This window comes from Dama dama, chromosome 28 (genome assembly GCF_033118175.1).
Source record: "Dama dama isolate Ldn47 chromosome 28, ASM3311817v1, whole genome shotgun sequence".
Classification (NCBI taxonomy): Eukaryota; Metazoa; Chordata; class Mammalia; order Artiodactyla; family Cervidae; genus Dama; species Dama dama.
In genome coordinates, this window is record NC_083708.1 from 23,295,585 (window position 1) to 23,321,417 (window position 25,833).

Sequence of the window (25,833 nt, forward strand, 5' to 3'; positions counted from 1 at the left end):
TGATGAGCTTCAGAACCCCTCTCACAAAGTTGAGGGATCAGCAATCAGTTAGCTGACATGCCAGGGATCCCATACATCATCCTGACAAAGGACTGTAGTAAAATGTTATAATCTCCACTATCAGTATGAGTTGATCATTGAATTTTGTAAAAGAAAACACCAATTTACGGATAACCCCAGGAAAAGGACTGTATAGCTACACAGTTACTGTGATTACTTATAAAGAGACATCCTTAAGAAACAATTTATCAACTTTAAAAAATTAATTATACTTTGTTTCCTTTTTTCCTTGTGTTTAAATCATTTTGACAAAATAATAAAGTAAGAAAGGTCTGAGTTTATGGTTTGCCATTTACATACTGAGAACAATCGACAAACTTTAAGGACTTTTTTCTAGGGTTCAATACAAAGGAATAACTTTCTTACAATCAAGAACAGTCATTGAGTGGGACGGAGGGATGAACCACCTTGCAAAGCTGTGAGTGAGCTGAGCATCCATGAAACTTTTATTTGGACACAGAACGATCTTCTGATTAAAATGCAGAAGTATAGAGCACAGATCTGGGTGAGAACCTGGATGAGAGGACTTCTGCCCCTAATACATTTTGACTCTGTGGCAGAATGTCTTGCCAGACTATGAACTCTACTGTTTACTTCAGATATATGAGTTAATATTACTTACCTCTGCAACTTTGAGAAATTCAGACACGCGTGTCATCCTAGTTAGAAATCGTTTGTAGATTTCCAGAGCATCTTTACATTGTCCTTTCTTCATTTCAAAAAACTTTTCTAGGAGAGACAGATAAGCATTTCAAAAAGAGTATTGTATTCAATCTTCTTCTAAGCCTACATTGATACTATTACTTACAACTTTAATGTCTGAATTAAAACAACTGGCACTAAAACTTACTCTAAGTATGAAAACAAGGGAGGTCGCAGGAGTTCAAGAAAGGTATTATGTTCTAAAGTGTCTCACATGAAACAATAATGAAAATACAGCTAAAGCAGAAGAATATATTCATTGTAACGACAGATTTACTTCATGATCTGTATACCCTAGTACTCAGTTTTGGAAAATTGCCCCAAATTCTTGCTGATAACAATCTCAAAAGTTATGACTGCATCCTACAGCATCCTTATTTTCTTACTAGTTCTTTATAAAGCAATAATCTATTTATTATAAGCAATCATCTATAAACTTCCCTGAATTAAAGAATTCTTTAAATTGTCTACATTCCATATAAATAACATTTGCTTTTACCAGTCATCAACTAATTCTTTCAAACATTATTCTTTTAGTTATAAAATAGTGGAGTTTCATATTTTTTAGTCTATAATCATATCCTCTTTCTCAATCTTTAACTTTCTAGAGAGAATTACAGAATCCTTTTGCTGTTCTCTTCTGCCTCCCTATGAGACTGTATCTTCTCCATACATGTTTTGAAGAAAACTAATATGTTAACAGTGGTTTCCCTAGCCAATTATTCCTCCATTCATTCAGGCAAAAATTATTGTTAGTGCAGATAGAAACACAGTCAGCTGATGTCTACAATAGCTCCCAGGCAACCTTAAATTGTAACTGATGGCTCAGTATCTTCATCATTTTATATTTGCACAAGATTAAACGTATGCTATTTTTATGCTTTCTCACATCTGAAAGTTCTGGATTTCATTCAGCATGTTATTTTACTACCTCAAAAGTATTTTTAATTCTCATAAGTTTAATAATATATAATTACACAAAGAACTAATTATCAAGGGTAGCTACTCATTACCTTCTGTTGACAGTCTTTTGGCAATTTTACTTTTTAACATATGCCCCTATAGGGCATTCAAGAGAAGCAAAAAGATCAAGAAAACAAACACATACTGTTTTCTACTTGTTAAAATTTGAGAGGAAAGTGGGTCTTTTAAAAAATGACCAAATTTTAGGATACCTTCTTTATCCACCCTACCCTGTGTTCTAAACTGGAGACAAAATTAGGTATGGTGCTATACGGGAACAAATCTTTCCAGTTTAAGCCTCTGAAAATTAGGACTTATTCTGTAAAACACACTTTTTTTCTTTTAAAATAATCTTCCCATAAACAATTTCTTCTAAGTGTCTAACTTACTTTTTGTTTTTAACTATAATCTGAGTTTATGTCTTTGAATTAGATCTTCAGCAATAACACAAAAAGAGAAATCAAGCTGAATAATCCAAATTTCCTCTTAGAACCAATGTACCAAAATTTTAAGCAATTTTTGTCTCCTCTGTATGCTTTTTAAATTGTTTATATTATTGTATTTTATTTTTCTTGGTAATTTAGGATTAGGGAACAAAAGAGATTCAATGATGATGGTTTTAGGTTATAATCTCATAAATGTTTCTGTAACAGTGGTAATGACATAGAAAGGCAACAGGTATTGATCAGTGCAAAGCTTAAGTCCTCTTATCCCCTTAGAAACCAGAGAAACTGACACTTTTAACAGAGGGGATGGGCCTAGAAATGCGTGTTTTTCCTTCATATTAAAGATAACACGTTGATTTGCAGTATTTGAAATGATCAAATACTGATATTTGTAACATGAATCTTTACAAAGTGCTAATAAAGTCCTTTGTCATATTAGTACTGACTTTCACAGAGAGACTGTCCTAGGAAAAGGATCAGATGAAAAGGTATCTTATTCCAGTGAAACAAACTGAGACTTTGCATGTGGACTCTTACTAATGACCATTAGTCAGTAAGGGAAGCATCTTCTTATTCATAGCTCAGAGCGATAAAATGCTTGCAAAGATCCACACCACTATAGATTCCAACTTTAGATACAGAGAAGTATCTGTATCTAAGTTTAGATACTTGGTCATGAAGTCCTTGACTGAAACTCACCTATAATATACAGTTAATTCCCAACACCATTTAGTAAACAAACAAAAACAGACGTGTCTCAAAACACTCAGGATACTGAGTGCAGCTTTTATCTTCTAGAATGTTACTTTTACAAGACCAAGTTGACAACAATGCTGAACACAGACCATTCAATGCCAGAGTGTACAACTATCACCTTTGAGAACTCAGGTCTCTAATTTTAAAAGGTACAACTCTTCTTTTCTGCTCCTAATCACAGCCAAGAGACCATCTTTTCCTAATTAAATAAAAATATTTATTGAACTGTTATTATTTTAAGGAGAAAATATGTTTAGGACAATCTTTCAAAAAAGTCAACATACAGCTACGTGGCATTGAAGGAAGGAACTGTTCAAGACAACAACAGGAGAGAGTCATGTGACTTAATATCTTTAATCGCTAAATCAATCATAAGGGCATTAAATCCAATGTTCCTGAAACAGAAGTAGGGATGAAAGTGGGGTGCCCTGGGGACAGAGGATGAGAATGAATCATTTCTGACTGGCATGGATTTTAGTAAACGGGCAACTCAAAGAGAGTTTCTAACTGAGACTTCAGGTTTAAAAGACTAATTACTGTAACTCATTATAATTATCATAAACAGAAACAAGGAAGTTAAGGACAAATTTAACAGCTGTTTCAGAGACTGCCAAGTTTTAGGTAAGAACGTAGTAGCTGGGACTTCCCTGGTGGTCCAGTGGTTAAGAATCTGCCTCGCAACACAGAGGACGAGGGTTCAATCCCAGGCCAGGGAACTAAGATCCCATATGCTACGACGCAACTAAGCCCATGTGCCGTAACTACTGAGTTCGTGCACCACAACTAGAGAATCTGTGCACCGCAGTGAAAGAGCCTGTGTGCCACAACGAAGACCCGACACGGCCAAATTTTTTTTAAATTCCATAAAAAAGAACGCGGTATCTAAATTTAAATGTCAACAAATCAGTAGACATGCAAAACTGAAGCTCAGGAGGAAGGGAAGAACTGAAAGTATAGATGTGAGACTCATCATAATGAAGATAAAAGCTTTCCAGTGAAGAGCACACAGAAAAAGCCAAATAGTACATGGCTGAAAATGAACTTCAGCAACAGCTCACATTTATGAGCCATAATGAAGAGGAGTAAGATCAGCCAGCAAAAGTGGCTGGCAAAAATCTTACTTGGCTTGCTGACAAACTCCCCCACCTGAAATAAAAGTGATATGGTTTTGAACGGCAAGCCACAGGTAGAAATTTTTCCCCACAAAAGGCAAAACCTCCCAGGGCCCTGTATTCGACAGTCACTGGTGCGCCCGAGTCCACTCTTTTTCTATCCTCATGAGAAGCCAGGATGGCAAAATTCAGTTCTGCACATTAGACAGACTTCAGGGTGATCTGGAAGGGGAAACTGAGGCAGCAGCAGGCTTCCTGTACCCGTCCAGCTGTCTCTTACGGTAAGTGATGAGCTCCTCGGAGGGCAGACATCCTCCCCAGCACTCCACTGGCACTCTCCAGCTTCCTGGGCTTTGAGGGTAACGGCCACAGTCACAGCCACTGGCTTTGACTCCCTATATCCCTGGATTGCAGCGTCCAGGGTCACTTCTCCAGCTTTCCAGTTTGCAAGGCAGCCAAGGCGGCATCAGCACACCTTCAAGGAGGGCCTCAGAAGCAGCAGCTTCCCTAGGGCGCAGGAACTTATTACTTCAGAAGCATCTCCGGAGGCCGAGCCCAGAACCAGTTCCTGCAGGCTTCCGGCTATTACAAGAGGACCCAACCCTTTGTTTTGAATCCTCTTCTATTTAGAATACATAGAGTGGTTTCTGTTTCTGGCATAAGAAACAATATTCAGCACTGAACTGGCTTCAGAAATCAGACCCTCAAAAATAAAGTGGGGAGTCTGGGATCAGATATGCAACCTAACTGAATTTGAAGGCAGAGATGACCACCTGCAGCTAGAGGAGAAATGGATTCGTGGAATCCATGCTGCAGAGGAGCAAAATGATTACTTAAATTATGGCCTGTGGTTTTCTGAAATGAGCACCTTAGAATGAAGCTTATCAGAACAAGCAGCGGCTGGGAGAGAACCATGATGAGAACGAGGCAGATGGAACGGTGGGGAGGGCGCCTGCTTCTGACTCCACCCGAGAGCTTAAAAAGGAAAATGACAACACAGGATTTAAAATGATTGGCTCAAGGCTCCAGTCAGACTATGGTACTCCATGCTGCCCTGCAATAATCTTATCCTTGCAGTCACAGGGCTGTCATCGCTAAAGTCAGAGTCTAATCTTGTGAGTTGCTGAATTATAACATGTGTGGCTAAATTAAATTTCTAGCCTAAATGTGGTCTCCTTTGTGAACGTTAGGGCTCTTATTGAGAAAGAAAAGGACTTGGTAGATTCAAACCAAAATGAGCTACCTTTGCTGGAAAAAGTGTTTCCTTCTCAGTCTGAAGATGTTGGTCCTGCCTTGCTTGGAGATTCTATAATCACCCCACCTTCCACGTGCATGCTAAGGCACTTTAGTCGTGTCCAACTCTTTGTGACCCCATGGACTGTAGCCCATCAGGCTCCTCTGTCCATGGGATTCTCCAGGCAATAATACTGGAGTGGGCTGCCATCTCCTCCTCCAGGGGATCTTCCTGACCCAGGGATCAAACCTTCATCTGTCTCCTGCATTGGCAGTCAAGTTCTTTACCACCAATGCGACCTGGGAAGCCCATCTGCCATGAGAGAATAAAAATTCTCCTTATGCCCCATCCCTCTATTTCTTACTCCTTTCCCCGTGCCAACTGCTTCAATTCAGAGAATTAGTTGTAGAACCCAGCAATCCAGCCTAACCTCGGGAGACAAGTACAAAGTCTGCCTCAAGAGGAAAACACCATACATACTAAAAGCAGTGCAAGACTGTCCACGATCATGTTGGCAGTAGGGCTGCCAGATAAGATACACGACCCTGAATTAAATTTAAATTGTAAAAAAAATAATTTTTAACATAAGTAGCTCCCAGATATTCTAAGGGACTTACTTACACTCAAAAACTTACTTATGTTGATCTGAAAACAAACTGAACTAGATGTCTTGTAGTCTTTTTCCTCCTGAATTGGACAATCCTAATTGATATAAGTCTAGAGAAACCAAACAAATTCTAAAGGTTCTGAGCAGGAAGGAAGGACCACTACATTCTCTTTTGTGTTGTCACTGATAATTCACCAAGGTGAGTGAACCGGCCAAAAATTACCGATTCAGAATGCTGGCCTGAGCATCCGTGAGTAGCTCCAACACAGTGGTTCCCAAATGGAAGTCCCGCAGATCAGCGGTAATGGTATTTCTCAAGCTCTTCTGAGACACACAGATTCTCACGCCCTACCCTAGACCTGCTGAATTAGATGTGTGTGCATGTGTGCTCAGTCATGTCCAACTCTGTGGCCCCATGGACTGTAGCCTGTCAGGTTCCTCTGTCCGACAGACTCTCCAGGCAAGAATACTGGAGTAGGCTTGCCATCTCCCTCTCCAGATCTACTGAATTACAAACTCTGGGTTCAAGTCCAGCAATCTCAATTTCAATAAGCCCTCCAGATATTCTTCAGTCAAAGCCTTGAAGGACAGCCCAAAGCATCTATTCCTCCTCTATGGCAAAGGGACATTTACCAGAGTGACTACACACGTGGAAAGGGACATGCCCAGTTTTCCGGGACACAGGCTCTAAGCCGATGCTATTCTCTAGGGATCCCAAAAACGTCGCTGTTATTTTCTACCAATCTGAGTGGAGGCTTTCTGGGGATTAGGAGATTAAAAAAATTACAATTGGTGGATGCACAAAACTAACATTGGTTATTTCCCCAGTTTTCTGAATACATAGATGGAATAGAAATACTCTGAACCTAGCAGAATCCTCACACCGGCTTCCTGATCTCTGCAAACCTACAGGGTAGCAATTCCATCATATTCCCAGTTAAACTTTCATATCTGGTTTGTGCAAAAGGTAAGTGCATTTTAGAGATGAACCACAAGTCACTGGAAACTTGATTGGGTAATGATTCTCACTTGCAGACATCCAGATGTGTTGTCCTTTCCAGCATAAAATCAGCACAGTTCCTGACATGGGATAAGCATCTATCAAACTAGCAAGTTCTTTTGTACGTAGTCCAGTAAGCATAGCCCATTAGAAGTCGTTTGCTTTCATCTGGCAAGGATGCCAGTACATGCTCATTGTCTTAAAATTTTAAATATATTAATCTCTCTGGCTGTCCTAATGTCAATGGATACTATTTGACGACATCAGGCTGATCGTAGCTGGTGGGCAAGAATTTCATATATGCTAGGTGCCTTAATAAGTCACATGCAGGTCAAAGAGAAGGAGAGAGAGTCTACGGAAGCCTAGGGATCCGCTACCTCAATGCAGTTTCTGCGGGTCCAAAGGTCCCCTCCACAGGAAAGACACACTGCTTCACCTTGCACTTCCTATAATGAAAATGCAGGCGCTCTGCTGAGTTTTTCTGTTTTGGAGGTAACACAGACAACACGTCTATGTGCCGCTCTAAACAGAGCGTCTGGTACAGTGTCGCATGGAAGCAGGGCCCAGATCAAGGACGACTCTGCAACTGCTCCAACCTCGAGCCCCATGGGGCTTTAGATCCTGCAGATGGAAAGACACTCAGAGTGTCTGCAGGAGATCCAAATGCTGCAGGACGGCTCTGGCATACACCAGTAGGAAAACACAGTAGACACTTCTCGTGCTTTGAAGCAGGGCCCTATCTTTCTTAGACAGTAACTAATCTCCTTCGGAAAAATTGCTCTTGGCTTGCTTCTAGAGACTGAGGGTTCTGACCTCAGAGAACACCAAGTGATCGTAAGACCAAGCAGTATCTAATACACCAAATCATAAAGCTGAACAAGTGCGAGAATATAATCCATCACCAAATGGAGGTGGTAACATAAGAGATCAGCCTGGAGTAGCTCCTAAACACCCAGGTAAGGTTGTATGAACAGGTGGCTCAACTCCCACTGCACCTACGTCTTCTGGATGGCTATTTCTCCCCATTCAATGATGCCTATGGTCGCTGGGGAGTTTTCTATGACCAGTTAACAGACAGAAAAGAGAAATCCAGCTTGACTTAGAGATGTTTTCTCAAACTGGCACCAGCTGGAAGAGGTTTGCTGAACCATTACATCCCAGGAAGGGGTGACTTGTCAGTAGAAAGAAATCTTTTATTGGAGGCCAATCGTCAAGCAGTGTCTCTATCTCATTTTCACTTTATGTGGAAGGAAAGATGGTGAGATGAATGGAATTACATCAAAATAGGAGCATGTCAGGGGTGGCTTCAGAGGTGGTTGTCAGCACAGTGGAAATTATTCATCATTATGAGTCTTAATCCAAGAGGCAAAGTCCAGAATCTGCTCCTTCAGGCAATCCAAAATTTTCTAAGCACCAAAACCCCTGTAGGGAATCCCTTTCCGCTGAAAATATCTACAGTGCTTTCCATTCCCTGCACTTAACCTTGATGTAAGAACACACACAGAAATGTGACCTGAGTTATGTCTTTAGATTTTTTATGAAGTCTATGGTATCTAAATATCTGCATTCTGATACCATCTCTCTTCATAGACACCATTCAGTAATTCTACCTACCAAGTAAATTAATCACTCCATCGTTGTAACAAGCAAAAAGTTTGATAAGGTCTTTGAAAAGAAGCATAAATGCAGCATTTATGACCCCATTTGTTAGTTCATTTGGATGCACCTAGAAAAAGATGAAAATTTCATCTGTTAACTGCAAGTCATCAAATGACAATTTTTCTCAGAGCGTGTTAAAAAGTCTCAAATTATTACCAAGAAATTGACTCATATTCAACAGATGCTATATAACTCTTTTAGTAATCTTACTAATACATAAAAAAGGATTGCCAATTGTTTCTTTCAATTTAAGTCAATGAAGCTGGCCTATCAAGTATAAGAAAAATACACATTTTATTTAATTAATGATCCACAGATAAATCAAACCCAACTTCTGAACACTTGTCCTCTTGCTGCTTTCACTATGTTATAGTGCATTCTTTCCCTCCCCATATGTAATGGTCTCTTTGGAAGGGTTCAGACACCAGGGGCCTGCAGTGACTCAGAGAGGAAGCCTAGCATAGGGAATAGACACCTCAGCCAACTACCCCTAAAATAATTCTTGAGACTCATAGCATTTATCCACCACCCACCAAATACTCTAATCACCAGCACAAAGAAGAATAATTTCTCCCCATTTCCTAATCCCTGCTCTGCTCTTTCTCATTCTATGACTTCTCTTCTCTTTTAATTAAGACAATACTAACATTAAAGGTAAGGAAAGCAAAGAAAAATGAATGAATAAAGACAAAAAAGTTAAGGGAAGTAGTTCCATATATAGCTAACCGAACTCCTTACTATAAAATCTTTCATAAGACAGTAACATGGTTTGCTGCTTTATCTGAAATTTCACGGGAGTTGGGTGCTGTGACTAGGACTTGGTGATAGACTAACCCATATAATCTTAACAGAGATTTCAAATAATAGTATTTGAGGAAAATCTTTGTTTTAGTCAACCACCAAAATGGAGGAAAGTTAACAATGTGAGTTATAAATCTCCCTACACATCAGAATGTTTTATTTTCATGGACTAGATATATTTCTTTAATTGAACTTTTTATTTAGAAATTACTGCACGTCCACATGCAATTATAAAAAAAACAAGAGATTCCACATACTATTTACAAAATTATAGTACAACCTCACAATCAGGATATAGATACTGATACAATATACCAATCTTATTCAGATTTCTCCAATTTTACTTGCTGCAGATGTGTTTAGTTCTATATAATCTTACCACATGTATAAACTAGTGTAGTTATACCAGAGTCATGACACAGGTATGGTTTTAAGAAACAAGTCATGTTGGTATCATCCAAAAGAAGAACCATGACAAAAGAAAAATAATTCTCTTCTGCAGACGGTGTCATATAAGCAGACTGTATAAAATGGTTTTTAATAGCAGGCTGGGGTATTTACTTGGACGTCCCTTCTGCAGACACTTGATCCTGTCAAACACAACAGGAGGCCACCATCCTGCTCTGAACATAAGGATCCAAGAAGGCACTGCTTGTGGTTTTCCATGACTGAAGTTATTTAACACCTGTAAACTGCTCTGACAATCTGGGAAACCAAAATTATCTCCATCACACTGACAGCCTAAACTAAGTGTTCATCCAGTTCACTGACATGAAAATCAAAGTGTTAGTCGCTTAGTCATGTCCAACTTTTTGCAACCCCAGGGACTGTACCTCTGTCCATGGAATTCTGCAGGCAAGAATACTGGAGTGGGTTGCCATTGCCTTCTCCCGGGGATCTTCCCAACCCAGGGATCGAACCCAGGTTTCCCGCATGGCAGACAGATTCTTTACCAGCTGAGCCATCAGGGAAGCCCAAGAATACTGGAGTGGGTAGCCTATCCCTTCTCCAAGGAAATCTTCCTGACCCAGGAATTGAACCAGGGTCTCCTGCATTGCATGTGGATTCTTTATCCACTGAGCTACCAGGGAAGCCCCTCACTGACATGAGGGGAATCTAAATCTACTTCCTGAGGAAGTTCTTTATCTGCAGCCCACTTTCCAACAAAAGGCAACGTAACTGTGTAAGACGCATTTTCTGGTGAGATACGCACATCAAATTCCAGCAGCGCATCAATCTGTCCCTGCAGTATGGGCATGCTCTTCAGCAGCTTCTCGGGAGCCATCGTCCTCATGACACCGTCAGCCCTACAAGTAATAAAAAAGGGAAAGGTAACACTTACTCATATGTGGAAAACTTGAGACCACGCACATTATTCTAAGCTATTTCCCTCCTGTGCTGTGCGTGCTTAGTCACTCAGTCATGTCCGACTCTTTGCGACCCCACGGACTACAGCCCCCCAGGCTCCTCTGTCCATGGGATTCTCCAGGCAAGAATACTGGAGTGGGTTGCTGTTTCCTCCTCCAGGGGATCCCAACCCAGCAATCAAACCCAGGTCTCCCATGCTGCAGGCGGATTCATTACCATCTGAGACCTGTGGGTTGATTTGGAGATATGAAGAGGCCGTGTTGGTTCTCCTCTCTACACTCACAATCCTCAATGACACAGGCAATGCTTTCTACGCGCTGCCCTCAGTGTGGGCTGGATGAAAGAGGCCAATTGAATTTATGAATGGACTTTTCTAAGTCTACAAAAGAAATATTAATACTAGTATTAACACTCTAGGCCCCCTAAACCCCAGCTTGTTTGTTTTTGAGAGAGAGATAAAACATGTCTTGGAAGACTTCAAAACCTGAAGGACTAGGAGCAGAATTTATACTATTAACCATCACGTGATGAAAAGGCCATTCTGATTTGCAGTTTGGTCAAAAAGAGTTGAGAGTAAATAACCAGCTGAAGAGAATGAGACTGCATGGAGCACTGCAGGGAGCATTGCAGGGAGCACTCACCGCAGGCCTCCTAAGGAGCCCCTGTATCCAAATAGTCAAGAAGCAACAGGACTGAAACCGCGGAGGAAAATGCCCAAGTGATGTGAACAGGCTGATAATGGCAGCTTTTGGAGTCTCTCCCACTCCTGGGGCAGGGAAAGCATCCGCAAGTGCCCTTATGTGCCTATTCAGGGTGCAGAAGTTTCTAAGAAGGCTGTGGTCCTACTCTGGAGAGGTCATGATCGAGCTAGAACATTAGCTAAGGCTGCCCACGGCCACATAAGAAGTCAGAGGAAGGCATATGAACCAGAATCATCTCTAACAGAAGGGGATAAAGCCAAAAATCTTAATTTTATAAAATGTTCACCCACAAGAAACTAATCTATTTTGAACAGGCAAGATTATATTTTTCAGCTAAGTTTAGGTCAGCTATCAGAAAATAAGAGCTATATCTTTTGGGGGTGATTCTTGAGACTAAAATATTAAATTTTCTATAATATGTTGCCATTATTTCAAATTAGGAATGGATACAGGATCTGCAGAGGAAGAGATGCTTAGATAGCATCATCAACTCAATGGACATGAATCTGAGCAAACTCCGGGAGATACTGGAGGACAGAGGAGCTTGGCATGCTACAGTCCATGAGGTCACAAAGAGTCAGACACAACTTAGTGACTGAACAACAAGATTCGTACAGATTTATGGTTGAACACTTCTGATTAAATTCAAACAAGTATTTAGAGGAAAATAAATGGTAATTATAAGTTAAACATGCAAATGTTTCTGTACCAGTGAGACTTTCCTAACCAAAGGTTAGTATTATCAGTTCAATTATGGTGTGTTTGTATGTGTGCTTGTGTGTGTGCACGTATAATAGTATGGGCTTCCCTGGTCGCTCAGTAGTGAATAATCTGCCTGCCAATGTAGGAGACACAGGTTTGGTCCCTGGGTCAGAAAGATCCCCTGGAGGAGGAAAATGGCAAACCACTCCAGTATTCCTGCTTGAGAAATCGCATGGACAGAGAAGACTGCTGGGCTACAGCTATGGGGTTGCAAAAGAGTGGGACAAGACCTAGTAGCTCGACAGCAACAACAACGTATAATAGTAGAACATATTACCTGTCAAAAACAGATCTCCATGCACACACACAGTTCAGTTTCACCTCAAACAAAACACACTGAAATAATTATTGTCAGCTACAGCCACATTCTTTTAAATGAAGCTTGTTTAAATTCTCTCCATTTAAAATTATTTAAAAGTATTTAAGTATTCAAGAATTTTGAGTTGATTTTTAACAAAATAAACTGTTGCACCATGGCAACTTTGAGCAGCAAATCAGATTTTCTGCATGAAAATAAAAACACAGTAACATTGCAACCTCAAGGCTAACTTTCATAATATTACTAGTTGAGTTTCTTTTTTTTTTTTTTAGGTGATTGTAAACTGGGCCTCCATGACCAAAATTAGTTGGTATTTAACTTAGTTAAGATAAATCAAGTATGTCTCAAAGACTTATTCTGCTCAAACAAAGATGAGAAAAAAAAAAAACATACCCTTTCTTCACTCTGGCAAAATCAAATGCCATCTGTCTGTAAGAGAAAGCCTTTTCATTCAAATATCTACTATAGCGCCTTATGAAGGTAGACATGTCATAACCTGGAGGAATGACAGAGGAAATAAAACTAATTAATAAAATATGTTCAACTGTGCTTTGCTTAGTTCAAATTTTTTTAAACTCCTCAAATGTAAACAATTGTAAGATGAGGCGAATAAGTACCAGAAAGGCCTCATTTAAAATCCTACTTCAGGCAAAAATACTTTTGGCATGAGACATTCCAAGATTATTCCATTTAGTTATGCTACCATCTTTGCACAGAATGTCTTTTCTGATTTTTCCTTGCATTTTGGTTCACTATTTCAGACTTAATACATGTAGTTATCTGAGAACTATTCATGCTTGGTGTGCTTGCCTATACATAATAGACAAACAGAAAATACGATGAATGAACACATGATTGTAGTACAAATCCTATTAATTTACAAAAACATTTAAAACTGAGTATTTTTAAGTTGAGAATGTATTTTTAACTTCACTGCCTTCTATACCTTCATAAACAACAGTGGGTCTAGCATACCCACTGTTATTTTTTAAGGTTATATACTGAAAGACAAAAAATAAAATGAATATATAATTCACATGCTGAGTTGCCTAACAATTAAATATTTTAAAGCTACTATAAAGTAACTATATAGCTATATTTATGTATACATTTATATTTTATCCAGTGGAGTGATCAGTTACAGTGATTTTCAATGAATTATTTTGAATTAATAATTTAAAAAAATCAAAAGATTCTGTATCGAAAACATTAGCAAGAAAATTAAAAAACATAATATTCTTACCATGGGATCCACTTTTGTCCAAAAAATTGCTGAGATTGAAGAGTGTATTTCTAGAAGCCAAATACTGAATAAATCTCTGAAAAACAAAAATCAGAATCAAATATCAGTATTCTCAAAGCATTAATTTCAACAATTTCTGATATTAAATGGCATTTTTAGGGAATTTCTAAAAATATGCATTCTCATTGTGATTTTTTTTTTTTCACTCAGTATAGTCCCTCGTCTCCCAGTTTTCTCTAATGGGGAATAAAAACTGAATCATACTCACTAAATCAGAATTAAATTTTATGATCTTTCATTTCTGTGTATAACAGAAACATTCAAATTTAATAGGATTCAGTAGGCATCCCATATAAAATGGCTAATTTTTAGTTTGTCAGTATTTTCCAAAATGAAACACTGTTATGTAAGCAATTTTCACACAGAGACACATAGGAATACTTTCAATGGGAAAAACAATTTTGCTGTTCCTTTCTCCTAAGATTTTTGTCTATTAATATGTTTACATGGTATATACATATTTAACACGTGTCTAACAACATTTTTCTGAAAAAGAGCTAAACAGAATAGTAAAACTGTACTCCAGATGACTTTTCTATATACTTCCTCTTATTTTTCTAATTAGTAAAAGTGTAAAGGGACTTAAGGCTTATCAGTCTCCCTCCCCTGCCAAAAAAAGAAAACGTGGGTTTATGAGTTTTACCTCATTTCCATGCACCATGAGATGATGTGTAGTGACTAAAGCTTTAAATACAACCACCCAGCTACTGTTCGTTGCCCGCTCAAAGAGCGTGTCTGCCATCTGAGGAATATTAACATTGGTCTCATTGGTAGCCTGGATCAAATCTATGAGAACAGAAGATTTCAGTCAATAACACAAATGATTGTGTAAAAAAAAATCAATTTCAAATTTTAAACATTTAAACCTGTTTACAAAAGTATGAGTCCAAAATTGCATTGATAACAGCTAAACAAATGTTCAAAAATTGTATGTAATATTTTCACACATGGACACATATTAATAAATATTTACCCAATGTATTTAATTTTTCTTGGGCTTTTTTTTTTTTTTTTCTATTGAATTATCTTCTGTATCCTCTTCTGAATTTAATCAATTTTCTGGCCCCAGTGTCATCTTTTAGAAATAGCAAACTCCAGGAATGCTAAGCTTCATGTTAATCTTTTTTGTTACCACTTCTAGAACAATGTCTCAAACACACAGATGTTTATTCTATACACCATCTGAAGGCAATAGCATATTTTTTTGAAACAGTATATCAAAAAGCCTACTTCAACTGGATTTTAATTTTGATGGGTGCTAATGAACACACTTGTCATGTAAGTGGCAGAGGAGAGTAAACACTAAAAGAGGGAAGAATTCCTCTAAACCCATCTAAAGCTTTTACAGACCATCATACAGGCATTAAACTACTGTGATTTGACCTGAGTTTATAAGAGAGCAAATCTTCGTAACACATTCACTGTCCTCATCTACAAATTAGCTGTGATTGCAGCTGTACCTCAGGGGAAAAAAACGTCTATAGCCCCAAAAGAGGCTGACCAGAATCCAGAAAATAGAGCACTGTCAAAAAGTTAGCTGAGGCAACCAAAGATTACGTACTAAGGAACAGAAGCAAAGCCACTCTGAGGGCAGTGTGGCCTTTAAAAGACTACTGCAACTGCACAAGGTAACCTCTTCAGCAAAACAAAACTGCAGGAATTCTATCAGAGGTCATCCCCACCCTACAGAGGACCATATGTGATACCCAGGGCCTGGGATACTCCATGCAGCAAACGCCAACAACAAACCCACCCTGTTCCTCACTTAAAATCCACACTTAGTACTCATTAAGCTCCACATTTGTTTTATGCATCTATTTTACAAAAAAATAAATTTTTTAAAATTGATACTCCATCACTGAAATAGCTCTTATCTAAGATTAAAGGATATCAATCATTGATATGAATTATAAATGGACCAAATCAGATTTCTTTCCTACTTTATATTTATTTTAAACGTCTAGTCCCTGAACAGCCATCCCATAATGTCTCCTTTTATTGGAATTCTACTCATTCTTCAGGAAATCTTTCCTGGTCCTATTTGAATGTAGTCACATGTTCCTCTGCTTAAAAACCTGAGGCATTTTATTCTTAGTGCCTAAAAGCTGGTGGGCTACTGTCCATGGTGTTGGAAAGAGTCGGACATGACTGAACGCGCACACACACACACACACACACACATCCACATCAGATGTGTGTCTGTCATAGTTCCCGGAGGATGGAAACAATCATACCAATGTCTGTTTCCTGGAAGGGCTTTGGAGAACACAGCATGCAGTAAACATGTGTTGAACAAAATGTATAATAACCAAAATACTTTCCCCCAAATCTAAATAAACAGTTCTTTGAAAAAGACAAATTGCTATACTCTAACATGATTTTCCAAGATTATATCATAGGACTGCTTTATACCTGAAACTCATTATCAGTTACAAGCTCTTCTATTTCTTTATTTATTAAACTGGTGATGTGGAAATGTACTGCTGATCAGAGTAGATGAATACAAGCTCAGACAGTAAACAAGTCCCTGGAAGAATACAGAGATGCAGAATGACAGAGCAGGAAAGAGTCCAAGTCCAGAGCCCAGCTCAGCAACTTCAGCTGTGCAACTTCAGAGAAATCACTTACTATACCTGTGGTTTTGTTCCTTAACTTTAAAATGGCGGTAATAATTACTACCTTTCAGAGTTATTACAGGGCTTCCCTGGGGGCTCAGCAGTAAAAACTCAGCCTGCAATGCAGGAGTTGCAGGAGACTGGGGTTTGATCTCTGAGTCAGGAAGATCCCCTGGAAGAGGGCATGGCAACTCACTCCAGTATTCCTAGTTGGAAAATCACACGGACAGAGGAACCTGGCCAGCTACAGTCCACAAGGTCATAAAGAGTCATACAGGACATGACTGAAGCGACTGAGCACGGGGTTATTACAGAGATTGCAAACAGTCTGAAGAAAGTAGGTACCCAACGTAAAGGCTTGTACATGCTGTGATCCATACACTGCACTGAGAATATGGTGGGGGCATTAACAAAGATGCCATGGAAAGCAAAGAGTTGAGCAGGACCCTAAAGTCAGCTGTGATGTGGGAGAGGAGGGAGGACATTTTAAGCAAATGTGCAAAGAGTAAAGCTGTAAAAAAATGATGAATGTGACAGAGCACTGGGTTTGAGTCTAGAGGGATGAGATGGGGTGGGAGGAAGGTTCAAGAGGGGGGGACATATGTATACGCATGGCTGATTCATGCTGATGTATGGCAGAAACGAACACAATATTGTAAAGCAATTATTCCCCAGTTAAAAAATAAATAAGAGGTACCATCTCACACCAGTCAGAATGGCTGCTATCAAAAAGTCTGCAAACGATAAGTGCTGGAGAGGGTGTGGAGAAAAGGGAACCCTCTTACACTGTTGGTGGAAATGCAAACTAGCACAGCTAGTTTGGAGAACAGTGTGGAGATTCTTCAAAAAACTGGAAACAGAACTGCCATACGACCCAGCAATTCCACTGCTGGACATATACACCAAGGAAACCAGAACTGAAAGAGACACATGTACCCCAGTGTTCATCACAGCACTGTTTACAATAGCCAGGACATGGAAGCAACCTAGATGTCCATTGGTGGACAATTAGATAAGACGTTGTGGTACATATACACAATGGAATATTACTCAGTTATTAAAAAGAATGCACTTGAGTCAGTTCTAATGAGGTGGATGAAACTGGAGCCTATTATACAGAGTGAAGTAAGTCAGAAAGAAAAGCACAATACAGTATATTAATGCATATATATGGAATTTAGAAAGATGGTAATGATGACCCTATATGTGAGACAGCAGAAGAGACACAGATATAAAGAACAGACTTTTGGACTCTGTGGGAGAAGGTGAAGGCGGGATGATTTGAGAGAATAGCATTGAAACATGTATATTACCATATGTGAAATAGATGACCAGTCCAAGTTTGATGCATGAAACAGGGCACCCAAAACTGGTGCACTGGGACAACCCAGAGGGATGGGATGGGGAGGGAGGTGGGAGGGGATTTCGGGATGGGGGATGCATGTACTCCCGTGGCTGATTCCTGTCAATGTATGGCAAAAACCACCACAATATTGTAAAGTAATTAGCCTCCAATTAAAATAAATAAATGAATTTTTAAAATAAATAAAATTTAAAAAAATGAGTGCCTCCTAGGAGAACTGTGGTGGTTTAGGGCTGTGTATATGTGGACAGATGGAGGGGAGAGCTTTACTAAAGAGCCAAGGAAAGGCCAGTGAGAGATCTCACACCTCACATTAAAGAGTTTCAACTTTAACCTATGGAACAAGGGGAACCCCTGGGAGTATTTCAGCAGAAAAGTACCAGTAGAACTCTTCTTTTACAGGCACCTACATGACTTCGCTGACTACTAAATAATACCTGCAAGGTAAGAAGAAATACAAGATAAGAAATAATTACCTTTGTCTGAAAAGATACAACAGAGACAAGGGCAAGTCAGAAAGCCCAGCTGAGAGCCAGGAAGAAGATGAACCTGAACTCGTGAAAAGGCAGTGGAGACAGAGAGAAATGATGACAGTAGTGGAAAAGTATTTAGGAGGTAAAGCTGATGGGGATTTGCGAGTGAGCACTCAGATACTATAAGTAAAAGGAAAAGGAATCTTAAATTTAATTACGGATTTCTAGTTTAGGGCCCAATGAATGCTTTTTTTACTGACACAGGAGGAAAGCTGGTTCTAAAGGAGATATTAACTATTTTTGACATGATATATACGAAGTAGCTGTTGGAAGTCAAGTTGAGATGTCTGACAGGGGACTGGAAAGAAGTGAAATGTTAGTCGCTCAGTTTTTGCGACCCCCACAGGCTGGGGCTTGCCAGGCTCTTCTGTCCATAGGATTCTTCAGGCAAGAATACTGGAGTGGGTTGCCACTTCTTTCTCCAGGGGATCTATCTGACCCAGGGATCGAAATGGGGTCCCCAGTATTGCAGGCAAACTGTTTACCATCTGAGCCATCAGGGAAGCTCAGAGGATTGGAAGCTGGTTCTAAAGCTCAGGAGAAACAGAAGGCCTAGACACAACTTTGGGAATCACCAGCAACAACAAACAACAGTTAGAGCCAGACATGGAACAACAGACTGGTTCCAAATTGGGAAAGGAGTCCGTCAAGACTGCATATTGTCACTCTGCTTATTTAATTTATATACAGAGTACACTATGTGAAATGTCAGGCTGGATGAAGCACAAGCTGGAATCAAGATTGCAGAGAGAAATATCAATAACTTCAGATGTGCAGATGATTGACACCATCCTAATGGCAGAAAGCAAAGAGGAATTAAAGAGCTTCTTGATGAGAGTGAAAGAGGAGAGTGAAAAATATGGCTTAAAACTCAATATTCAAAAAACTTAAGATCATGGCATCTGGTCCCATCACTTCATGGCAAACAGATGGGGAAAAATGGAAACAGTGACAGAGTTTTTATTTTCTTGGACTCCAAAATCACTGTGGGCGGTGACCGCAGCCACGAAATTAAAAGACACTGGCTCCTTGGAAGAAAAGTTATGACAAACCTAGAGAGCATATTAAAAAACAGAGACATTACTTTGTCAACAAAGGTCTGTATAGTCAAAGCTATAGTTTTTCCAGTAGTCATGTACAGATGTGAGAGTTGAACCATAAAGAAGGCTGAGCATGGGTGAACTGATGCTTTCAAACTGTGGTGCTGGAGAAGACTCTTGGAAGTCCCTTGGACAGCAAGGACATCAAACCAGTCAATCCTAAAGGAAATCAACCCTGACTATTCATTGGAAGGACTGATGCTGAAGCTGAAGCTCCAATACCTTGACCACCTGATAGAAAGAGCCGACTCACTGGAAAAGACCCTGATGCTGGGAAAGGTTGAGGGCAGGAGAAGGGGGCAACAGAGGATGAGATGGTTGGACGGCATCATCGACACAACAGACATGCATTTGAGCAAACTCCTAGAGATAATGAAGGACAGGGAAGCCTGGTGTGCTGCAGTCCATGGGCTCACAAAGAGTTGGACATGACTGACCGATTGAATAAAAACAGCAATGATACAGGAGATGAGATCATGCATGCAGAGGAGATAACCCACGGATCATACACAGAACAGTGAAAAGCATCTGTTATAAATAAGGAAATAAGAAGCAAAATTAAGAAAGACCAATATTTAGGAGGGCTTCCCTGGTAGCTCAGGTGATAAAGAATCCGCCTGCAAGGCAGGAGACCCAGGTTTGATCCCTGGGTCAGGAAGATCCCCTGGAGAAGGGAACAGCAACCTACTCCAGTATCCTTGCCTGGAGAATTCCATGGACAGACCACGGGGTTGCAAAGAGTCAGACACAACTGAGCGATTATCGCTAATATTTAAGAGATGACTGGAAAACAACTGAATGAAACAGCAGCCAGAACGGTAGAGAGAAGCCTGGGAAAATTAAATTTTGGAGCTAATTAAGAAGCAAGCTCCAAATATCTCAAGTAGCAATTAGATAACTGGTATCAAACACTACCAAAAGTCTTAGTAACTAGAACCCTAAGAATAGAAGGTGTGACTAGGAGACTGCTGCCATGTAAAAGAAATAAATAAAGCCCAAGCACAGACTGGATGTGATATTTAAAGCTAGGAGATGAGACCAAGAGAGGAAAGTCAAAAAGAGCTGAGTTTGAAAAGACAGTAGAGGTATTTTATGGGATCTTCTCCAGGAAGGATAAGGTCTAGAATCCAGGGCTCAGATGTTGGGATTAGCCTCAGAGAGGGTTACACAATGAAGAGAGGTAAAGACGGGTGCTCTTGAGTGGAGACGGGAGAAGGATGACAGAAAGAAGGCCACTGAGAAGTTCCTGGTGAAGAAGTAAGTTATTAATTTTATAAAATCATAAGTTAGTATACTCATCTTTGTAATACTCTATGTCAGGATTGGCAAACTACAGCTTGCTGGGCAAACCAGGTCTGCTTGCTGGTTTTTGTTTTGTTTTGTTTTCAAATCATCCTTTATTTATTGCTTTTTCATGCTGCTTTATTTTTTTATATTTTTCATTTATTTTTTTATTGAAGGACAATTGCTTTACAGAATTTTGTTGTTTTCTGTCAAACCTCACCCTGAATCAGCCATAAGTATACGCATCTCCCCTCCCTTTTGAACCTCCCTCCCATCTCCCTCCCCATCCCACCCCTCTAGGTTGATACAGAGCCCCTGTTTGAGTTTCCTGAGCCACACAGCAAATTCCTGTTGGCTCTCTATTTTACGTATGGTCATGTAAGTTTCCATTTTACTCTTTCCACACATCTCACCCTCTCCTCCCCTCTCCCCATGTCCATAAGTCTATTCTCTATGCCTGTTTCTCCATTGCTGCCCTGTAAGTAAATTCTTCAGCACTATTTTTCTAGATTCCATATATATGCATTAGAATACAATATTTATATTTCTCTTTCTGACTTACTTCACCCTGTATAATAGGTTCTAGGTTCATCCACCTCATTAGAAGTGACTCAAAGGCATTCCTTTTTATGGCTGAGTAATATTCCATTGTGCATATGTACCACAACTTCTTTATCCATTCATCTGTTGATGGACATCTAGGTTGCTTCCATGTTCTAGCTATTGCAAATAGTGCTGCAAGGGACAATGGGATACATGTGTCTCTTTCAATTTTGATTTCCTCAGGGTATATGCCTAGGAATGGGATTGCTGGGTCATATGGTGGTTTTATTCCTGATTTTTTAAGGAATCTCCATACTGTCTTCCATAGTGGCTGTATCCATTTACATTCCCACCAACAGTGCAAGAGCGTTCCCTTTTCTCCACACCCTTCCCAGCACTTATTGTTGGTAGACTTTTTGATGATGGCCATTCTGACTGGAGTAAGGTGATTATCTCATTGTAGTTTTGATTTGCATTTCTCTAACACTGAGTGATGTTGAGCATCTTTTCATGTGTTTGTTAGCCACCTATATGTCTTCCTTGGAGAAATGTCTGTTTAGGTCTTTTTCCCACTTTTTGATTGGGTTGTTTGTTTTTCTGGCATTGAGTTGTATGAGATGCTTGTATATTTTGGAAATTAATCCTTTGTCAGTTGTTTCATTTGCTATTATTTTCTCCCATTCTGAGGGTTGTCTTTTCACCTTGCTTATAGTTTCCTATGCTGTGCAAAAGCTTTTAGGTTTAATTAGGTCCCACTTGTTTGTTTTTATTTTTGTTACTCTAGGAGGTGGGTCATAGAGGATCTTGCTTTTATCTATGTCATTGAGGGTTCTGCCTATGTTTTCCTCTGAGAATTTTATAGTTTCTGGTCTTACATTTAGGTCTTTAATCCATTTTGAGTTTATCTTTGTGTATGGTGTTAGGAAGTGTTCCAATTTCATTCTTATACATGTAGCTTGTCCAGTTTTCCCAGCACCATTTATTGAAGAGGTTGTCTTTACTCCATTGTACCTTCTTGCCTCCTTTGTCAAAGATAAGGTACCCATAAGTGCATGGGTTTCTTTCTGAGCTTTTTACGTTATTTCATTGATCTATATTTCTGTTTTTGTGCCAGTACCATACTGTCTTGATGACTGTAGCTTTGTAGTATAATCTGAAGTCAGGAAGGTTGGTTCCTCCAGCTCCATTCTTCTTTTTCAAGACTGCTTTGGCTATTCAGGATCTTTTGTGTTTCCCTATGAATTGTGAAATTTTTTGTTTTAGTTCTGTGAAAAATGTCATTGGTCATTGATAGGGTTCTCATTGACTCTATAGGTTGCATTTGATAGTATAGTCATTTTCACAATATTGATTCTTCCTACCCAGGAACATTGAATAGCTCTCCATCTGTTTATGTCATCTTTGATTTCTTTCATTAGTGTCTTATGATTTTCTGTGTACAGTTCTTTTGTCTCCTTAGGTAAGTTTATTCCTAGATATTTAATTCTTTTTGCTATAATGGTGAATGGGACTGATTCCTTAATTTCTCTTTCTGATTTTTCACCATTAGTACATAGACATGCAAGTGAGTTCTGTGTATTGATTTTGTATCCTGCAACTTTGCTATATTCACTGATTAGCTCGAGTAATTTTCTGATACTATCTTTAGGGTTTACTATGTACAGTATCATGTCATTTGAAAATAGTGAGAGCTTTACTTCTTTTCTGATCTGGATTCCTTGTATTTCTTTTTCTTCTCTGATTGCTGTAGCTAGGACTTCCAGAACTATGTTGAACAACAGTGGAGAAAGTGGGCCCCCTTTTCTGGTTCCTGATCTTAGGGGGAATGCTTTCAGTTTTTCACCATTGAGAATAATGTTTGCTGTAAGCTTATCATATATGGCCTTTACTATGTTGAGGTAGATTCCTTCTATGCCCATTTTTTGAAGAGTTTTAATCATAAATGGGTGCTGAATTTTGTCAAAGGCTTTTTCTGCATCTGTGAGATGATCATATAGTTTTTATCTTTCAATTTGTTAACATGGTGTATCACATTGATTGATTTGCATATATTGAAGAATCCTTGCATCCCTGGAAGAAACCCAACTTGACCATGGTGTATGAGAGTTTTGATGTGTTGCTGAATCTGTTTGCTAAAATTTTGTTGAGGATTTTTGCATCTATGTTCATCAGTGATATTGGCCTGTAGTTTTCTTTTTTTGTGTTGTCTTTGCCTGGTTTTGGTATCAGGGTGATGGTGGCCTTGTAGAATGAGTTTGGAAGTATTCCTTCCTCTGCCATTTTTTGAAAGAGTTTTAGAAGGAGAGGCATTAGCTCTTCTCTGAATGTTTGACAGAATTCTCCTGTGAAGCCATCTGGTCCTGGACTTTTGTTTTTGGAGAGTTCTTCCTGTTTTTGTAAGTAAAGTTCTATTGGTACACAATCACACTCACTTGTTTACATATTATCTAAGGCTGCTTTCACACTGCAGTGATATAGGTGAATCATTATAACACTCAACTCAAACTCAATTCTGTGGTTCACAAAGCCTAATATATTACTCATTAAATCTTTATAGAAAATGTTAGGTGACCCTGTTCTGTCCCTAAACGGGAAGGTGCATAAGGCACTTCTGATGTCTAACAAATAGGAATTTCAATAGAAATTTCTATTTCCAGAAAAAGCAATTGTGTGCTTGAATTATGAGTTGAACTAACCACTTTTGTCACAGACTACTGTTTTCACTTAAAAGTATGATTGACAGATTTCAAACCATCATGATTCAGACTTGGTATTCAACAGTTATTTCTTAAAAATAAAATGAACCTGTCACTTTAAAGAAATGAATGGCAGCACTTGCCATTGATAAATTTCAGTCTTTCAGTAAAAATTAGAATTTCAGAAAACTTATCTCTGCCATGGTAAGCCTGGGAACTCTCTAGTACTTCAAGACTTTTCTGATAAAATTGTTGGTGATATTAATGAGCATCATTTTTGATACTATTAAAATTAAATGTGTCAACATTTAGAAGATGTGAATAACTCACTTGAGCCAGTATTTTCCAAATGACTAGTGCATATTACAAAATAATGCGATCAATTCATTCAAAGCACAGATCAACAAATGCCAAAGGATTTTAATGCAACAGAGTATAGAAAGTTCACTGATGTGATTTCAGACTCAACACTGCAACTTAAATTTAAGAAATTACCACTTAGAGAGCAGGCTGGCTAATTGGTCTAGGGGGATAGTTCTTGCCTCAGGCGTGAGAGGTCCAGGGTTCAGGTCCCAGATGAGCCCTTGTATTTTTGGGCTTTCCTGGTGGCTCACTCAGATAGTAAAGAATCCTCCTACAATGCAGGAGACCTGGGTTCAATCCCTGGTTTGGGAAGATCCCCTGGAGAAGGGCATGGCAACCCACTCCAGTATTCTTGCCTGGAGAATCCCCATGGACAAAGGAGCCTGACAGCTACAGTCCACTGGGTGGCAAAGAGTCGGACACGACTGAGCGACTAAACAGCACAGCACCCAGCACCCATCAAAGAAGAATACCCACAATTATCTGAAAAGGTCCTCCCTTTTCCAACTGTCTGTGTGAGGCCAGATTTTCCTCATACGCTTCAACTAAGACAATATATCCTAACAGACTGAATACAGAAACAGATACAAGTGTCCCTCTTCTACTAAGCAAAATATTAAAGAGATTTATGGAAACATAAAACAATACCACCCTTATTTGTCTCTTGTTTTGAGAAATGATTATTCTCCCTAAAAGTCTTGTGTTAACCTGCTAGTATGTTTACTATGATTATTTAAAAATGAAAAATATTTCTAACTTTTCTCAGTTTTGATTTCTAGCACAAGTAAATATCTAAAGATATAACTCACATAAACAAAAGCTCTTTGAATTCCTCAATAATTAAAGAGTACAAAAATGACCTGAGACTAGTTTAAGAGCTGCTGTTTTTTGATCCATGCCTAGAAAGAGAACTGCTAGGTGGTCGAGGACATGCATATTTTACATCAGGAATGTTTTAACACAGTGATTGCACCAATCTATATTCTCTGGTGGCTCAACAGTAAAGGACATGCCTGCCAACGTAGGAGAGGTGAGTTGGATCGCTGGGTCGGGAAGATCCCCTGGAGGAGGAAATGGCAACCCACTCCAGCATTTTTGTCTGGGAAATCCCATGGACAGAGGAGAATGGCCTGGCAGGCCACAGTCCATAGGGCCACAATGAGTCAAACAGGACTCAGCGACTTAAGCATGAGTACATATTCTCACCAGTAGTTTGTATGCATTTATACTGCTCTACTTCTTCATGAAATAAAGAGTTTCCAGGCAAAGAATTAAAAAAAACTGAACAAAGACATAAAACATGCAGAAAAAAATTCCTGAAAATCATGAGAATCTAAATGCTAAATATCTATCACATTTGAATTCCTCAGAATTCAAAGTTTTAACTGAACTTGGAAAAACAAATCTGGTGTCATTCTGGTAGTTTAAAAAAATAGTTTTATTGAAGTATAATTGAGATACACAAAACTGCATGTATTTAAAGTATACTATTTGATAAGTGCTGATAAATATATGTGCCTATAAAACTATCACCATCATCAAG

The 25,833-nt window shown here is 39.1% G+C and overlaps 1 protein-coding gene across 1 annotated transcript in view; it reads right to left on the reverse strand.

Moving 5' to 3' along the window:
- Positions 1-25,833, reverse strand: part of SNAP91 (synaptosome associated protein 91) — a 158,382-nt gene that overhangs the window by 86,978 nt on the left and 45,571 nt on the right. The window contains exons 3-8 of the mRNA XM_061131620.1: positions 14,437-14,579; positions 13,734-13,809; positions 12,884-12,986; positions 10,554-10,647; positions 8,495-8,606; positions 683-789 (exon numbers count right to left, since the gene is read on the reverse strand). Coding sequence (XP_060987603.1) covers positions 683-789; positions 8,495-8,606; positions 10,554-10,647; positions 12,884-12,986; positions 13,734-13,809; positions 14,437-14,579 — 635 coding nt within the window. The remainder of the gene's footprint in view (positions 1-682; positions 790-8,494; positions 8,607-10,553; positions 10,648-12,883; positions 12,987-13,733; positions 13,810-14,436; positions 14,580-25,833) is intronic.